This window comes from Rhinolophus sinicus, chromosome X (genome assembly GCF_036562045.2).
Source record: "Rhinolophus sinicus isolate RSC01 chromosome X, ASM3656204v1, whole genome shotgun sequence".
NCBI classification, from domain to species: Eukaryota; Metazoa; Chordata; class Mammalia; order Chiroptera; family Rhinolophidae; genus Rhinolophus; species Rhinolophus sinicus.
Genome location: NC_133768.1, coordinates 117027661 through 117046796, shown reverse-complemented (window position 1 = coordinate 117046796; position 19136 = coordinate 117027661). Strand labels below are relative to the sequence as shown.

The 19136-nt window shown below is 41.9% G+C and overlaps 2 protein-coding genes across 3 annotated transcripts; one reads left to right on the top strand and one right to left on the bottom strand.

Moving 5' to 3' along the window:
* Nucleotides 1-655: 655 nt before the first annotated feature.
* On the top strand, nucleotides 656-3163 carry NAP1L2 (nucleosome assembly protein 1 like 2). The gene has a single exon (XM_019719980.2). The coding sequence runs from the start codon at nucleotides 1060-1062 to the stop codon at nucleotides 2365-2367; it is 1308 nt and encodes a 435-aa protein (XP_019575539.2). The 5' UTR covers nucleotides 656-1059; the 3' UTR covers nucleotides 2368-3163.
* Nucleotides 3164-12622: 9459 nt separating this feature from the next.
* Nucleotides 12623-15083, bottom strand: LOC109442220 (polyadenylate-binding protein 1-like 2). 2 transcript variants are annotated; one of them, XM_074323761.1, is made up of 3 exons: nucleotides 13763-15083; nucleotides 13049-13171; nucleotides 12623-12858 (listed from the first exon to the last, which is right to left on the bottom strand). In XM_074323761.1, exon 1 carries the CDS (start codon nucleotides 14478-14480, stop codon nucleotides 13878-13880), a length of 603 nt encoding a protein of 200 aa, XP_074179862.1. In that variant the 5' UTR covers nucleotides 14481-15083; the 3' UTR covers nucleotides 12623-12858; nucleotides 13049-13171; nucleotides 13763-13877. The 2 variants fall into 2 exon arrangements, with proteins under 2 accessions (XP_074179862.1, XP_074179861.1); XM_074323760.1 differs by having other exon boundaries at nucleotides 12623-13171.
* Between the last annotated feature and the right edge of the window lie 4053 nt (nucleotides 15084-19136).

Genomic DNA, 19136 nt, shown 5'->3' with positions numbered 1-19136 from the left:
TCATTGTTTACTTTTTTGTTGTGCTGACTTGTTATACAGCACTTTGGCTCTTCATACAAGGACCTCTTTCACCCTAATGGTCATCTAACGTCCTGCAGCACTGCCCCACCATTCACCTGGAGAAATATTTCAAGTATTTGTCAATCTACAAGTACTGCTCACTTATCATATAGCTTGTGAAAATGCAGAAAACAGAATATATAATATTTAAATCACTGCTAGTTATACCACCCTGAGACTAGCATTGCTAATTTTTTAGTGTTTTCGTTCTAGTCTCTCTTTATGAGTTCCTCCAGCAACCAGCACTCTCGGTCCCAGAGACCAGAGCTAAAATGAAATGGACAGATTTAGGATGGGTGGATCCCTTTCGTCTCTCCTTGTCTGACATTTTAGTTACAATTTTGTCTTAGCTCTTTTGAAATGATAAACGTATAATGTAATTGAAAATTGAACGCATAAACTGAGAAAATCTGGGTTTCTAGAAAACTCAGGGGATGGTGGAGGATGAGTGGGAGGTGAATGAATCAGCCATATTCTGGGAAGGTGAGTGGAGTTCGAAAGTTGATAGATCTAATAATTTATTGGCTCAGGGTTTGTCAATTACTACAGCCCAGCAAATGAGATTAGAGCAGAGTTGTGGGGGGAGGGAGGGAGTGACGCAGGAAGCTATTGGCACCAAGAAAAATTTAGCCAAGAGGCAGCTGCGTAATCATATTGCAGCACCGTTTTTTTTTTGTTTTTGTTTTGTTTTGTGTTTTTTTCACCAGCTCCTGCTTGCGGAGGTGTAACCACTGCGGATGTCTGCAGTCTGTGGCCCGCTCCTGCAGGACCGGTCACAGCGCCCATCACCATCCTGTGCACCTCAGCTCCGGGTACCGCTGCCTCTGTCGGATTCTCACACCCTCTTGCACCGCCGTCATCCCTGCAGTCTGGCTGCCGCCGCTGGTTCCGCCTCTGCCTCAGGCGCCGCCGCTTCTGATATTCCAGTGAGTCTCCCTGTGGCGGTCAGATCTGATCTTGGCGATAGCCAACTTAAACGCGTGTACTGTCCTTCGAAAAATGGCCGAGTCAGCCGACCACAAGGAACTGTTAGAATCCAGCCAAGAAGAGGCTGGTAATAAGATGATGATGGAGGGGCCGGGAAAACTACCAGACTGCGGCGAAGGAGCCGCCGCTGGGCCTGGGGAAGGCGGGGAAAACGGTGAAGGTGCTGATGAGGACTCAGGATCAGACCGTCCAAGAGGACTTATCGGTTATCTTTTAGATACAGACTTCGTTGAAAGTCTACCAGTGAAAGTTAAGTTGCGTGTGTTAGCCCTTAAAAAGCTTCAAACTAGAGTGGCAAATCTAGAATCCAAATTCCTGAGGGAATTTCATGGAATTGAAAGAAAGTTTGCTGAAATGTATCAACCCCTATTGGAAAAAAGACGTCAGATCATCAATGCAATCTATGAACCTACAAAAGAGGAATGTGAATATAAATCAGACTCTGAGGACTCTGACGACGAGATGTATGATGAGGAAGAGATATGTGGTAATAAGAAGGGTCTGGTACATGAATGCATGGATGAGGATACCGGTTACGACGACGATTATTATGATTACGCTGTTGAAGACGAGGACGAGGACGACGACGACGACCATGACGATGACATTGAGGCTGCTGGAGAAGATAATAAAGAAGAAGAAGATCCTAAAGGAATTCCTGATTTTTGGCTGACTGTCTTGAAAAACGTTGACACACTCACTCCTTTGATTAAGAAATATGATGAGCCGATTCTGAAGCTCCTGACGGATATTAAAGTGAAGCTTTCAGATCCTGGTGAGACTCCCAGTTTCACACTAGAATTTCACTTCAGTCCCAATGTATATTTCAAAAATGAGCTGTTGACAAAGACCTATGTGCTGAAGTCAAGGCTGGCATATTTTGATCCCCACCCTTACAGGGGAACTGCAATTGAGTATTGCACAGGCTGTGACATAGATTGGAATGAAGGAAAAAATGTCACTTTGAAAACCATCAAGAAGAAGCAGAAACACCGGATCTGGGGAACAATCCGAACTGTGACCGAAGATTTCCCCAAGGATTCATTCTTCAATTTCTTTACTCCTTATGGAATCAACTTAAATGGAAAGGATGGAAATGATGATTTTTTACTTGGTCACAATTTACGTACTTACATAATCCCAAGGTCAGTGTTATTTTTCTCAGGTGATGCCCTTGAATCTCAGCAGGAGGGGGTAGTCAGGGAAGTTAATGATGCAATTTATGACAAAATTATTTACGATAACTGGATGGCTGCAATTGAGGAGGTTAAAGCCTGTTGCAAAAATCTTGAGGCAATAGTAGAAGACATTGATCGCTAAAGCAGGGTGTACATGGCCCGGAAATTAACAACCCTAGATCTAGTTACTCAAAAGAAGTTAACTAGTCTTGTGTTCTGAATTTTCTTAGTGTTAGTTAAAGCATATGGCTCAGAAATGTGAGAAAAGTTCAAATACTAATTCATTTGACCTTGCATTTTAGTAGTAGTAGAATGCTTTAAAAAAAATGTAGACTGTGGTTTAAGACATAATAATATAGTGTGGTGTGCTTGAATCCTTCTGAAGTCCTTTTTTTATGTAGCTATTAACCTGTGGCTGTGAAAGTTATCCAAATTGATAAATGAGATCAATATTTATTTGAAAAGAAAATCTTGGAGAACCCACCCAAGGTTTTTTTTTGTTGTTGTTTGTGTAGTTTTGTTTTCTTAGTCCTTTAGGTAGTGGGTTTCATTTTGTTGTACCTGCTTCATTTTGCAATAAAAATGCAGTAGAATTCAAAACTTGAATGCTTAAGAGGAAGACTGCATATGTTAAGAATTTCAGGCAAAACCAAATGTATTGTTAATAACAGCTTGTTCATATGCTCTTGTGTTATGTGATCATAATAAATAATGCAACTTACTTATACTGAAGTTATTGTTTATCAGTGAAGTATTTATTAGAGTATTTTCAAAAGATTGCCACATATTGTTCTGTGTAATTGTGTAAGCAGTAATTACAGTATACAATTTTTCTTTTCCTATAGTACATTTAGTCATTCATTGAAAGTAATCACTTTATCATTTTGAAAAGATTTTTCATGCTCTTTCATTTCAAAATAAAATGAATAAAAATTTCAGAGTGTTTCATGTTTTAAAACTGATCTCTTTTTCTGTTTATAAAAGTAATATGTTCATTGGAAGACATTTGGAAAATATTAAAAAATACATTAATTAAAACTGAAATCTGTGTTTCCACTCCCCAAAGCACTGTTAATGCTTTGATTTACTTTTACTATTATTTTTCTATGTGTACATATGATGCAAATTTGCTAACACTATACTTAGATGTGCAAAGAAAGTATAACTTTATTGTTTATAACTGATCTAATCTCAATCCTGGGCCCACCTCCACTGTCCAAGATTGTGGGGAAACAAAAACCTCAAATTGAATCAATCCAGTAAACTCATTGCTATTTAGTAATTTAAATATTCTGTATAAATAACAAGCTCCTGTGTGTTAGTCTGTATTTGAGATTTGCCTACCCTTCTACAATGTTATCTGGAATGTATAGGGGCTTATATTCCTTTATGACATTGAGGGGGGTACACTGACTGGGGACAATGGGATGTGGTTGGTCAGAGAGCTGTCTTGTCCCAGAGCTGACTTTGCCTTCGTTGTGTGTGGAAACCCAGAGATTTGGCTTTCCCCTTGAGCAGACTGTGAATGTCACATGTATCCCCATAGGACAACAGGGAACTTCTTAATCTTTTTAATAATGCCTTGTGAGAGCTGAGAGTGGCTGGGAAGTGATAACTCTGTCTCGTTATGGCTGCCTGGCACCCACTCTTCCATCCCAGGTGGTTGTGATCCTACAGAATTATTAAATGAAAGTGGGGCAAAAGCTCTTCTGCTCGTGACCTATTCTTCCACTATTAAACATGCTTCTTCCTTCAGATTTGAGCTCAAAGACGTATGTTGATAACCCTGCCTGCTTTTCTTACCTCTGTCTCATATCTCTACAATGAACTGCAGAGGAAGGCATGGGCTTTTTCTTTCCTCTTCCTGTCTGGACAGGACCCTCCTTTTTACGGTGTGTTTCTCCCAAGTACAATGGTAGATGTGCACTTGCTTTTCTCTGGGGTTGCAAGAGTTGACAGTGTATAGGGAAACAAACACAACTTACTATTATAGGGGAACCTAAATATGGAAACACTTCCAACGAATACTTGGTAAATGTAGACTTTTTCACACTCTTCATCACCGTTAATGTTGACCTCTATTACATTCCTGACTCACCCTGCCCCTCCAACCTCTCTCACACAGAAAGATTAGGCCCCTTTTAATAATGGGTTACTGTTGCTGTGCATGAAAAAGTCAGGAACATGGCTGTACCTCTCCCTCCTGCCCCTTTCTCTTGCCTTCATGACACAGAGCAGTAAAACTGCTTCTGGGCTCTCTGTAAGGACAGGCCAGTCCCCTTTGCTGTATCTCTCATGTCGGTGACCTCCAGCGAAAGACCACCAGGGACATACCCATAGTTGAACAAGTTGGGTTTTCATCATTGCTGTGAGGAGAACATGCATCATGCAGAAATGCTGCATGTTATCAGTAAGTGGGTGTTAGAAAACATATTGCAGGATTTGGGCTTTGGTTGTGTGATTTGGTGGAGGGTCTAACAAAGTGGAGGTTTGCTCTATAAAGGGAAAATTTTATAATTGGTAGTTCAATAAATCTTATTTATAGGGAGGAAAGACTGGAACAAGAATAAGGCTGTAATAATTAGTGAAAAGCCACTCAATTTAGGTAGAATGGCAGGGGTGTTTAGTATTCTGTGGGTGGCATAGGGACCTTGCTTTTGTCTATGCTTAGGCAAAATTAACTAGCCTTGCTTTGTCTCATTTTATTGTATTCCCAGACTAACTTTGGCTGAGGTTGCCATTCTACAAGATGGTTTATGTCCAGTAGGAGAATAGCATGGCCTAGCTGTGAATATCAGGCCCACTTCCTGATGTCAGGGATTGCTTTTTATGTTTGTCTTTTACCCCTTCTCAGGAATGAAGTTTGAGGCTGCCATTTCTCCCATAGCTTGTGGTGGGATGGAGGTACATTTGAATTTAGACTAGTGTAAAAACCCTTTAGGCCTTGAGGTTAGGTCATTAACTTCAGTCCACATACCACAGAGGCCCATACTAGGGTTTAGGGCACAACTGTGACTGAAAATAGAGTTTCACCTTAGTTGTTTTTGCAATTGTTCTTAAAAAAATTTACCCTTCATCAGTCCTGGAGGGGTTGTTGAGGTGATTGTTGGGCTTTGTTAGAATTTTGATATTTTTAGGGAATATACTAAATATGTAAATATAATTCCAGTTGGGGATACATAATTTATAATGTCAATTTTATTATTTATAATATAATTTATATATCATATGGCAGAGTGGTTAATCTTTGAAGCCAGGTTGCTTGGATTCAAATGCCAATTTTGTAATTTATTAGTTGGGTAACCTTATGCAAGTTACTTTATGTGTTTGTTTCTTATCTGGAAAAATATGGTAATAATTGTGCACTACCTCATAGATTATTATGAAGATTGAATTTGTTTATATAAAGTACTTATAAATATGCCTGGTATGCAAGTGCTATCTAGGTGTATCTATCTTTATAATTTTTATTAATTTTATAACTGTAAAATACTCAAAACTGTCTGCTTTACAATAAGGGTGCAGTAAATTCTTATTAAATTATTAATCACTGCCCCCCTAATTTGTCTCTAATTCACAAAAAATGAAAGCTCATACTTTGTATTTTAACAACAGAATCTCCAAGATTTTTGCAAGTATTAAGAAGGATTAAGTGGCAAGTTTAGCAGCAGTACTTAAAGTACTGACAAGCCTGGTTAATGAAGAGGAAAATATAGTGACTATGCTGTTACTTCCTCACCCCCCCACCCCAGTACATCTATTAGCCTTGGAGCTGTGTATGCCAAGCTCAGGCCACATGCCAGGCCGTTTGTTCACTGGCCAATAAATGTATCGTTAAATTCAAATATTTGGAAAGCAAAGAAAAAGAGAACACAGAAAATAAAAATCACATGAAATTATGTATCATCTATAAGTACACAACAGGTTTGATTTTTCAGTTAGCAAACAGATACATGCAACATGTAGTTGATTATTTTAAAACAGAGAATCTTTTGAAATGAAATATAAAGAATATTTTTTCATGAAACACATTTCTGAAATGTATTTTCTCTGAATTCTTTGCCAAATAATACGGTTTTTTAAAGTGAAAGAGAAAAGAATGTCTAAAAGGATCTCTGCCCATTTTTTAAAAAAATCACACTGATGATCTATTTCTTGATCTACTCTCAGGGTGTTTTAAGACAATAAAAACTCTCCAGGTCATACAGCCAATGGGTATCCACTCACCCCCATTCTGCATGTGCACACACCTCCACACTCCTACTGGCTGTGTGTGTGTGTGTTGGTGTCTGCGTGTGCTCACACGTGTGGTGGGAAGGGTGAAGTGGGATGGGGGTGTGGGGGGTGGGGGGTGTCACTCATCATAAAGGACACCAACTGTTGTCTAACTTATCTCCCAGGGTATGTGTGCGTGTGAGTAGAGGGTCGGGTAGAAGGGGAGGCGAGGTTGGATGGTCAAAGAGGCATCTAGTGTGTAAGTCTCCTCTTTGGCCTTTGTGTGCATGTGCGTGCGCATGTGCGTGTATGTGTGCGTGCGTGCACATACCAATCAAAAGTATAAGTGATCGTTTTCCAGGTTCTGCTACTTTATGAAACCATAATCTATGTGCAAGGGTACTTATGACCAGTAAGAAAGAAGGCAATTCTGGCCGAGGTGGTCTGGTGTGGTAAGTGGCTTCAAAGGAGGCTGGAGTGGAGGCCCTTTCGCCCACGTTGAAGTCAAAGTGAGCTTGTCTGTCTGCTAACCTGGCGGTACCCAGAGGGAACGCAAAGATAGGTGGCAGCATAGAGGGAGCGTCCTGGCCTAGTTAGCATTTGGTTTGACACCTGGGAAAGAAACACTGAAATAGATGGCGTGGGGAGAGTCCCGGAAATGACAGTGTGGGACATTTTGGATGAGTTCAGCCTTGTGGTGACTCAAATTTCAAATACCTATAGAATAGATATCCTTTTGGTTGGTGAATTACAATGCCACCTTGGGCCATGGCCAGATTTGGAGGTCAAGTGTATATAAATGCAGGTATGTACAAGTATGTAAGAAGTGGTGTATGTAAAAGGCACATCACTGGTTCTGACACATACTGAGCACTTCTGTTAGTTACTAGGGTAGGTGTATATGGAAGAAGAGATCAGTCAATGATATGTTAATAATCTAGTTGTAATCCACTGCCTCTGTAAATGAAAGAATCCATGTGTTAATTTAAACCTCATACAAAATGTTCTGCATTTTGAGAGTATCACTTGGCCATGAGAAGAAAGCTTTCCAGGCAGTCTTATTTGGTAAGAATGGTGCTGAAATAAAAATTTCACAAGGGAACTTCATGCAAATACTAAAAGGTGACTGATCTTAATTAAATTTTCTATTTCACACTTAACATGCTCTCAGGCATGTGTGCGCATGCGCGCACACACACACACACGACTGGAAGATCCAGAGCGAGAGGAAGCTCATGGTCAGAGAGATTCACAACAGGTGGAACTAATATGGAGTGATTTATCATTTAATATTTTTCCATCAGCTATCAAGGTGAAAGGAGGTAATAAAAACTCGTAGTGCGTGGGTGTGCATGCTCACTTCTACACATGTACATGCATGTTTTAATGCAGAATATGCCAGTAATAAGTGGAAATTATATTTAGACAATAATCTTTGTTGTCCAAAATATCACCTAGAGTCTGCCAGGATTCCTATACATAAGGGAAAAGGGAGTGGTTTGTGATGAGTTTCCATCCTCACTATGATAAAGTACTTTTTATTTTACAGCTTAGAGGAATTGAAAAGGTGATTTTTCTTGCCAAGACACATATCAGCCAATTTAAGACACTTGCATTTCATGGTATTAAACTTGCATACTCTTACTGTAAGTTAACATGGTATTTGTAGGACATTTCAGCATTGAGTTGTCACTAGAGTTTGGATGAGGTAGTTATCTTCATGTTTCAGGTGAGAAATCTGAGATATAGACATTGTGATTCAACTAGTAGAGGGAGAAATCCGATCTGGTCTCATTGCTTGTGCTCTTTTCATCACACTATGAGTGTGCTGCCTTTAGAGAAACTGAATGATGTTGCTGGTTTGCTAAATATTAAAATGTCTCGTCCCATATTTAAGCTGCTTGGTACTGGCATAGGAAGAGATATTAACTTATATTCCTTAGTGAGGATTGTTATCTCATTGACTTAGAATACATGGTAATAGAACAAGGCTGAACCTTTGAAGAAAACTTCCCATTGCAGCTCAACAATGTGAAAGTCTATTGGAATTAAATCTCATTTTCTCTTAAATATTCTATAACTTCCACTTTGCTAATGTGATTTATCCTTTCTCACATAATCATAGATTTAATTCAAATTTATTGTTTTTTAAACTTCTATTTTTTCTCTGGGTTCTTGTCCCTATTGTGAAACTTGTATATGATGTGAGTTGGGTCAAACTATTAGGTTGGCGCAAAAGTAATTGCAGTTTTTACAATTATTTTTAACCTTTTAAACCACAATTACTTTTGCAACAACCTAATAATAAACCCCACTTGTTAGCAGTTTCCTATCTGTACAACGGAGACAATTAGTAGCAGATAACATTGTTTTGACGATCCATTGTAATGACTGTCAAGCACTTTGCACAATGCCTGGCACATATTAAGCCCTAAAGCATTAAGTGATTATTATTGTAATCATCGTCCTTAGGATTATTATGGGGATAAAATTGTAATATAATGCACATGGTACATAATAGGGACTTCATAAATAAATTATAGTTACTCTTTTATAACTTTGTATCCCCAAATGATCACAAACAGAAGATGTGAGGTCATTAAATGTAATTCTCTTTTTAAAAACTTTTTATTTGAAATAATTAGACTCATGGGCAGGTGCAAAAACAGAATGTAGAATCACACGAGCTCTGTAGCCTTGTGCATTTCACCAGATTTTGAAAATTTCCAGCTTTTATTGCTTTGAATATTTTTGTAGCTCCACATTCATTCTCCTTTCTGGGACCTGGATGACATGAATGTTAATTCTTTTGTTATTGTCACAGGTGTCTTGGTTCTTATTTTTTTCTGTGCATTTTCTCTATGTTGTTCAGATTGAGTCAATTCTATTTGTGTTTAAGTTCACTGATTCTTTCCTGCCATCTGCATTGTGCTATTGAACCCATCCAGTGCATTTTAAAATTAGCTATTTTATTTTTTCAATTTTATAATTTCTGTTTGGTTCATTTTTATTACTTTTATTTCTATGATTCATGTGTGTCAAAAGTGTTCATAATTGCTTGCTGTAGCACTTAATGCTGGCTGCTTTAAAATCCTTACCAGCCAATTCCAACATCTGACTGACTCATGTTTCTGTTGGCATCTGTTCATTGTTTTTGCTCATCCGAGTTGTGAGCTTTTGCTTCTTGATATGATGAGTGATTTTTTATTATATCCAGGACATTTTTAGTATTATGAGACACTAGATGCTATTTAAATCTTATATTTTAGCAAACAGTCACCTGCTTGCTAAATACCTACTTCTGCAAGGATTAAAAAACATAATATATGCAATTGTTTTACATATTGGTGCTCAAAAAATGTTAATTTTTATTTTAATTCTGTTGTACTCTCTGACCTTAATTATGAGGATAACATTTCTTACAACATTTTTTCCTCTTTATCTGAAATTGCTCTTATTACATATTCTCAGGACATTCTTCATTGTATTTGTACTTAGTTGGATTCCTACAGTGATAGCTGTTAAATGACTTTTTCCAGGTATTACTACATTACTACTCTGACAGTGGTTTCTCCTTCTAGTTATTTAGTTCTCTCTCTCTCTCTCTCTCTCTCTCTCTCTCTCTCTCTCTCTCTCTCTCTCTTCTCCCCACCACTTTCTCCTCTCTCCTCTGCCCTCACTCTTCTTTCCCACCCCCTCACTACTTCAGTTCAATTTCACAGTGGTTGATGAGACAGATTTTATCTTGATTAGATCAAAGGTGAGGCCAGATCCTTCCTTGTGCTGAAGTTGGCTATCCCCCCTCATGCATGGGAGGTTACTTTTGAATCCCTTATGTAATGGGATACACAAATATAACAAATTTAAATATATAATTTCTGTGCATGAACAGCAATCCATAGCTTACAAGCATAAATCCTAAAAACAAGTATGTCTTTCAGTCTTTGCCAAATCATCAAAGCCACCTTGATGTCAAAGGAGGACCTACATTAACAGTCTTAAAGAATATGCATAAGCTTTTTTCTTCTACCAAGGCAGGGACTTTGTTTTCTTACATTTATAGAGTTTGTAAAAATGTCTTAATTCTAAATGGTTCCTTAAAGATGGTCAGTACTTTTTCTTCTTTTAAAATCAACATTTCTGACCCTTGTCTTGATTTTTATGTGTTAACTCACACCTGTGCTAGGAAAAAGAACATGGAATGCTTTTCCCTGGGGGAAAAACAATTCAACTGCAAAATTATTCACCACAGAGTGCAGTTTAATGGGGGGAAACATAGTAATTACTTTAATATCCAAAATGGGGACACTCGATAAAATAATTCCAGTCCTAGACAATGAGGGTGAGTTGTAGAAGAAACCTGAATAGCCATAGATGTTTTAGGTATGTTTACAATATATTGAACAGCAAATTATGGGATAAAATGTATTCAGTATGAATCTATTATTGTTTGAAATACTTATGATAGTGAAAGCTTGCAAAGGTAAAAAAACAATATATCTGAAGTAGTTCTTATCTATATTTTAATGTGTTTGATCTCATTTAAAAATGTACTTGAAAAACGAAGTAATAAAAAATGTTTAAACCATTTCAATTTCACAAAACTTGAAAATTATTTTGAACAATTAAAAAAGCTGGGCAGGGATGTGTGCACTCTTCTAAACTACCGCTTGATATAAACTTTAAGGGAGAAATATTTGGCAACAGACCAAGAAAAATATTTGGCACGTCCACAACTATCATCCTGAAATTACAACAGTAAGGAATAGAAAGCGATAAAATGTTCCAAGACATTCAGGTACAAAGCTGTTCATCATAGAATTGATCTTACATGTAAAAAGTCAGAACAATTTTAAACATACCCCTAGGAAACTTGCTGGGAGAGATTATAGCTCATCCCTGCAGTGGAATATTATGAAACAGTGTAATTAAAACAATATATTTAGTGATTCAGAAATGTGGTGCCACAGGACTGGTAAAGTGAAACAGCACATAGTTCATTACAAATATGAAGGTATGTAGATATATATTCATTAAAAATGTATTTTGTCAAGTAGTGGTGTTAGGAATGGTATTAGGATATTGACTTTATTTTGTTACATTAACAAGTTTGTAAAAACATTTTCTATTATAATCATGTAAAATTTGTATAAAATGTTCAAAATAAATAAAACAAAAAAGCTCCTCTTTCCCAGATAAAACTGGGTCCTGTTGAATGCTGGTGCATATTACAAAGATAAACTTATTCTATATGGCCATTTATTAATACACTTCCCTGCCAAACCTTCCATATCCTTGGATTGCTCAATTCTTCTGTTAGCAATGTCTGTTCAGGAAAGAATGCTGAATGTAAGCAAGGTTCGTGCACTATAATATTATGAGCAGTTTGGGTTTGGATAAGAACAGAAAGAAAAAAGAAAAAGAAAAACCAGAAACCACCCACGTGTTCAACCATGAGGAAGCAGTGAAAAGAAACAGCCCCGTGGGGCTACCGAGCTGAATGCGCATAGGGACACACACATACACCTGTCTGGTCCTCTGTCAGGCCATCCCCTGGAACACTAAACAGCCATGGAAACTATTTTAGAAGAATATTTAATGACATGAAAGGAAGTTCAAGAATATCTAACTATACATCTGTATCTATCTATGTTATATATTTATGTGTGAAAAAGCAGATATTGAAACAGTATATACATCAGAATTCACATATATGTTACATGAAAAACTGGGCAGGTGCAGACGGAAATGACTTCAGGAAGGTATGAGTGGTCATTAGGATCGATGACTGGTGACATTAATTTTCTTCTGTTAACTTGTCTGCTTTGTGATTTTATTTTTTATTTTTTTTCTGCAACGAAGCTGTAATTTTTCTGATGGGGGGGGGAGGGCAGGAAGTGTGCACAGGGAGGAGGTGATAAAGAGTATTTCAATCCAGCAAAACAACCAGGGACAGCAAATGCCCTTTGCAGCCCATCAGGCTGGCCAACACACACACACACACACACACACACACACACACACACAACACACACAGCACACAGCACACAGCACACCAAATTACAGGGGCCAGGAGACTATGCAGGGGAATGGGCATACTGTCTTTAGGAGCTGTGCTGGCTGGCATGAATGCAAACTGGTACAATAGTTATGAAGGGGCCACTCAGCAACACACAGGAAAGTCTTTAAGGTGTCCATATGTGGACCCTGCAAGTCCACAGTCTGGATGACCATCTGCTATGCTAGCGAAGATTTGGCTGGACAAGGAAGGGTTCACTCATCAGAGCACGCGGTGGTGGGCTGAGACAGAGGGAAAGACCTAGGCACCACCTGAATGTCCCACAAGGCGGGAATGGTTACAGAAATGTTAAGGTCCATGGAGACACTCTGCAGGCACTGAAGATGACGTTTGGGGAGCCTGTTGAATAACACGGAAAGAAGTTCAGTGGATTGGTTTTTGTTTGGTTTTAGTTTCTGAAAAAGCAGGTTAAGAAACGCCACGTACATGAACCATTCTGTTAAAAGGGGAGGTGGGGCCGGGGCCGGGGTGGGGGCTGAGGAAGGGAGGGAGACGGAGGGAGAGAAGAGAGCCTGGAAAAACAGCACACCAAAAGGTAAAAGTGGTTCTCTCTCTGGGTAGCAGGATCATGGGGAGCAATTACTCTCTTGGTTGTTTCCCCTCATCTGATTTCCTTCTCCTTTCTGCTGTGTCTACCATGAAATTGTATCACCTGTGCAGTAAACAAAGAGAGAAAGAAAGTGCTTTTTTAAACCAAACCGCAAGGAGAAGAGGCAGCGTCTAATTGATCAAGTGGTACAGATGAGCAAGATTATTCACAACGCCCTTGGTGGGTGAGGGGGGGGGGAGACAGGGGAGGGAGAGGGACAGGGAGAGGGAGGGGGAGGGCGGGGAGGGGCAGGGCAGAAGGATAGGGGAGGGGGCGGGAGAAGAGGGGCAGGGCAAAGGGAAGGGGCGAGGGAGAGAGACGGGGAGGGAGGGAGAAGGGCAGGGGGAGGAAGGGAGAAGGGCAGGGGAGAGGGAGGGGAGGGAGGGGAGAAGGGCAGGGGAGAGGGAGGGGAGAGAGCAGACAGAGGGGGAGGGCGGAGAGGGGGCAGGGGGAGGGGAGAGGGAGAGGGGCAGGGGAGGGGAGAGGGGAGACAGAGGGGAGGGAGGGCAGAAGGGCAGGGGAGAGGGAGGGGGAGAGAGCAGACAGAGCGGGGAGGGCGGAGAGGGGGCAGGGGACGGGGGAGAGGGGAGACAGAGGGGGGAGGTTAGGGGAACAGAGGGCAAGAGAGAGACAGAGACAGAGACAGAGAGAGACCTGCACTCCCAGTACAATACACTGCTGGTTGGGTTCGGGGGGCCTAAAGAGGGGCTTGTAAACCGGGTGGGAGCCGAGGTTTGGCTCTGCTGGCTGGCTCGCTCCTGGGCCGTCTTCATCGCAAGGTGGCCCCGTCGTCGGTGTCTTCCTGGAAATTCTTGACGTCAGCACTGGTGGACTGCCTGGCCCAGGCCCCCCTCTCGGCCTCCCGTTCTTTGTGCGACTTGAACCTGCCGACGAAAATTTTGCGGTAGTTCAGGAACATGCCGTTCATGGCATCGATGGCGCGCTCGGCGGACTCCTGTTTCTGGAAGTGCACGAAACCGTAGCCCTTGGGGCCCTTTTCGTCGCAGGCCACTTTGCAGGAGAGAATGTTGCCGAACGCCGAGAAGATGTTGTACAGCGCCTTGTTGTCGATGGTCTTGCCCAGGTTCTTGATGAAGACATTGCCCACCCCGCTCTTGCGCAGCGACGGGTCCCGCTGGGACCACATGATGCGCACCGGCCTGCCCTTGATGACATCGAAGTTCAGGGTCTCCAGGGCCCGCTTGGCGTCCAGCGGCTGCTGGTAGTTGACGTACGCGTAGCCCAAGGAGCGGCGGGTGATCTTGTCCCTGCAGATGCGGATGGACAGAATGGGCCCCGCCGGGCTGAACTTCTCGTACAGCATCGCCTCTGTCACCTCCGGGTGCAGGTCCCCCACGTACAGCGAGGCCATGGGAAAGTCTGGGCTCCCGTCGGAACCGCCGCCCGTGTCCGCGTCGGCGTCGGCGCCCGCGTCCGCACCCGCGTCCGCGTCCGCATCCGCACCCGCCCCCGCACCCGCATCCGCGGTGGCCGCCGCCACAGCCGCTGCCACCTCCGCGTCCGCGTCCGCACCGTCGTCCTCCTCCGAGGGGGGCGCCGCAGCCTCTGCCGCTCCGGCCGCGGCGGGCTGGGCCGCGCTGGCCTCTGCCCCCGCCACGGCCGCTGCCGCCAGGGTGGCCTCCGCCTCCCCCAGGGTGGCCTCCGCCACTGCGTCGTCTACCGCGGCCTCGGCCTCCACCTCAGTCTCCACCTCCGCTTCCGCCTCCGCCACGGAGGCCTCCGCCACCGCCTCGGCCACGGTCGCCGCCGCAGCCTCCGCCGCAGCCGCCGCCGCCGCCGCCGCCGCTGTCGCCGCTGTCGCCACGGTCGCCGGTGCCGCCGGGCCGCTGCCGCGACCTCCCTTCCTGCAAGCTGAGGGGCCGACAGGCGGGAGAGGGCAGCAGGCCGGGTGGGCGCCGGAACCCGGGCCGGGGGCGCGAGCGGGCGCTGGGGCGGGGGGCCCGGGGCCAGGCGATCTGGCGAGTCCCAGTCACCTGGGATGACGAGCGAGGCCAGGAGCGCGCCTGTGCGAGTCGCCGCAGCCCGCCGCCGCCGCAGCCCGCCGCCGCCGCCGCCGCCGCCGCTCAGTCGTGGGCTAGCGTGCGGGGCGCGGGCGGCGTGTGGTGGGGGGCAGGGGGTGTTGGCGTCTGTGGTCCGGGCAGCTGGGAAGGCTTCTGTCTCTTTGGTTCCCCCTGTGGCTGCTGCGGGGCTGCGGGGCCGTGGGCGGTGGGAGGGGGCGGGAGCGGGAGGCTGGGGTGGGCGCGGGCGGGGCGGGGGCGGGGGTGCTGGGCACGGGAGTGAGTCCTCAGCGGCTCAGGTCGCCTAGACATTTGTGAGGACGAAGCGGGGAAAGGGCTCCACTGTGCACGCAGTAGGGACGGTTCCAGTGGAGGGAGTTGCGTTTCCTCGCTCCTCTACCCATAGGACGCGTACGTGATCAAATCTTAACGACCGATGCCAGACACGGTGGGTGGCGGGCGTGGACAAGGCGCTCGCCCCGGCCGAAGCGAAGCAGAGCCAAAGGCTTTGCGCACAGCCGCGGGCTCTCCCCACCTCAACGCGCACTTAAAATATGTAAGAACTCAATATACATATCATCAGTGTATAGGACCTATAATATTTACATATTACTTGATGGATAGCTCAGTTACTTGTAAATTCCCATTTATTTATTTAAACAAATTCAGAGGGCTTTTTATTTTTTAATTACAGTTCACATTTAACATTATATTACTTTCACGTGTATACCATAGTGGTTAGACATTTATATAATTTAAGAACTAATCCTGGTATAACTCAAGTACACACCTCACCCCATATATAGTTTTCACAGTGTCATTGACTGTATTCCCTATGCTGTATTTTATATCCCCATGACTATTTGTAACGACCAATTTCTACTTCTTAATCCCTTCACCGTTTTCACCCAGTGCCCCAAACCCTCTCCCATCTGGCAACCATCAGTTTGTTCTCTGTATCTATGAGTCTATTTCTGTTTTGTTTCTTTATTATGTTCTTTATATTCAACATATAAGCGAAATCATATGGTATTTGTCTCTCTCTCTCTGACTTATTTCACTTAGCAAAATACCCTCTAGGTCCACCCATGTTGTCATAAATTGCAAGATTTCATTCTTTTTTATGAGTCAGTAATATTCCATTGTGTGTGTGTGTGTGTGTGTGTGTGTGTGTGTGTGCGCGCGTGTGTGTGTGTGTATTCAGCTTTTCTTCTTCATTGGTCCATCGATACACACTGAAGTTGCTTCTATGTCTTGTCTACTGTAAATAATGTTGCAGTGAACACAGGGGTGCATATATCTTTTCAAATTACTGTTTTGGGTTTCTTAGGATAACTACCCAGAAGTAGAATTGCTGGGTCTTATAGTAGTTCTGTTTTAAATTTTTTGAGGAATCTCCATACTTTTCCATAGTGACTGCACCAAATTTGCAATCTACCAACAGTACACGAGGGTTCCCTTTTCTCTACATCTTCACCAATACTTGTTTGTTGATTTACTGATGATGGCCACTCTGACAGGTGTGAGGTGGTATGTCATTGTGGTTTTTATTTGCATTTCTTTGATGATTAGTGACATTGAGCATCTTTTCCTATCTCTATTGGCCATCTGTCTGTCCTCTTTGGAGAAATGTCCATTCAGGTCCTCTGCCTATTTTTAAATTTGATTGTTTGGGTTTTTTGCTGTTGAGTTTTCTAAGTGAAATTAGTCAAACAGAGAAAGACGAATACCACATAATCTCACTTATATGTAAAATCTAAAGAACAGATTGAATGAATGAAATAAACGAAGGAAAAAAAACAGAAACAGACTCATAGATACAGAGAACAAACTGATGGTTGCCAGATTGGAGGAGGCTAAGGTGCTGGGTGGAAAAGGTGAAGGGATTAAGAAATACAAATTGGCAGTTACACATAGTAAGGGGGATGTAAAGTAAAGCACAGGGAATATAGTGAATAATATGGTAATAACTATGTATGGTGCCAGGTGGGGACTAGATTAATCAAGGGATCACTTCATAAATTACATAGATGTCTAACCACTATGCTGTACACCTGAAATTTTTTTTTTTATAATTTATTTTTTAAATTTATTTGGGTGACAATTGTTAGTAAAATTACATAGATTTCAGGTGTACAATTCTGTATTACATCATCTATAGATCCCATTGTGTGTTCACCACCCAGAGTCAGTTCTCCTTCCATCACCATATATTTGATTGTACACCTGAAATTAATATAAAATAATACTGAATGTCAACTATAATTGAAAGTAAAAAAATAAATGATTACAATAACTAACTGAATATAGCCACATTACAGGATATAAGATCAGTATATTAAAATCAGTGTTTTTCTGTGTACTATTAATGAACAATCAGAAAATAAATTTAAAATATAATTAATAAAATAAAAAGGAAATGTGATACAATTCTAGCCTATGAAAGGAACTGGCAGTCTGCTGGTGTCTGGGTGGCAGGGAGTACTTCAGGGAAGGAATTTCGGGCTCTTAAAATGCAATGGGCAAGGAGAGTCAACTTTTTTTGGCCTCTACTTGTGACTGCCATAAGAAAGGGTAAGAGTTACTGACTCTGAGTGCTGAACATGGAATGTGATATATAGATGATGTATTACAGAATTGTGCACCTAAAACCTATGTAACTTTACTAGCCATTGTCACCCAAAATAAAATTTAATTTAAAAAAAAAGAAAGAAAGGGTAAGAGTTGTGGTGGCCATCTTGGATCTATGAGGGGGTCAGCTGAAGGAGACAAGCTAACCTCTAGGGATGGAAAGAAGTTGCCTCAAAAGTACTGTTGTATCTCTTAATTACCCATGTCTGGAATTGTCCTACCTCTGGAAATCTGTGCTATGAGAGAATAAACCACTAAAAGTTTAAACTAAAAAAAAAAGGAACAAAGTTGGAGAATTAATACTACCTTATTTCAAGACTTACTACAAAGCTACAGTTATTGAGACACTGTGATATTGACATAAAGATCTACAAATGGACCAGTGGAACAGAACAGATAATGTAGAAATAAGCCCACCCATATAATAACAAGCAGTTTTCAACATAGTTACAAAGGTAATTCAGTGTAAAAAAACCTTTCAAGAAGTGGTGTTAACACAAGTGCATATCCCTAGCTCCCTAATTTAAGCATTTATTAATATCGCTTGCCATATGTATATACATATATAGATGCAAAAATTGACTCAAAATGGACGATAGACCTACTTATCAGCTTAAGAAAATTCTGGAAGAAAACATATGGAAACCTGTTCTTACTTTGTGTTAGGCCACATTGTCTTAGATACAAGTCTTATCAAGGGCTGTTATCCAGCATATAGAGACAGAGAACTTTCAAAACTCAATATTAAGAATACAAACAACCGAGTTAAAAAGAGACAACGTATTAGAACAGATACTTCACCAACAAAGATACATGGATAGGAAATAAGCACATGAACACATGTTCAACATCCCTAGTCATTAGGAAAAGACAACAAAAAACCACAAATCAATGCCACTGCACATCTATTAGAATGGCTAAAAGGTAAAAAGTGTCTCCATAGCAAGTGTGGGCTAGCATTTGAAGGAAGTGGAACTGTCATACCAATGATAGGAATGTAAAATGTGCAACCATTTTGGAAAACTGTTTTTGCAGTTTATTGCAGTTAAATATACACCTACCATATGACTCAGCCTTTCCATTCCTAGATATTTACCCAAACCAAATGAAAGCATACATCCACACAAAACTTATACATAGAAGGCCATAATGGCTTTATTTGTAAGGGCCAAAAATTAGAAACATCCGAAATGTCCATCAGCAGGTGAAGGGATAGGTAAGCTGTTGTACGTCTACACAATGGAACACCGTCTGCAATAAACAGTAATGAACTATCGATGCATGCTACTACACGGATGAATTTCAAAATAATTATTCTGATTGAAGGAAGCTAGACCAAAACAAGTTCACATTGTGATGTGTGTGTGTGAGTGTGTGTG

Excerpts from the sequence above, each read along its gene's own strand:
- LOC109442220 (XM_074323760.1), bottom strand. The coding sequence starts at position 14,480 with ATGGCCTCGCTGTACGTGGGGGACCTGCACCCGGAGGTGACAGAGGCG.
- NAP1L2 (XM_019719980.2), top strand. The coding sequence starts at position 1,060 with ATGGCCGAGTCAGCCGACCACAAGGAACTGTTAGAATCCAGCCAAGAA.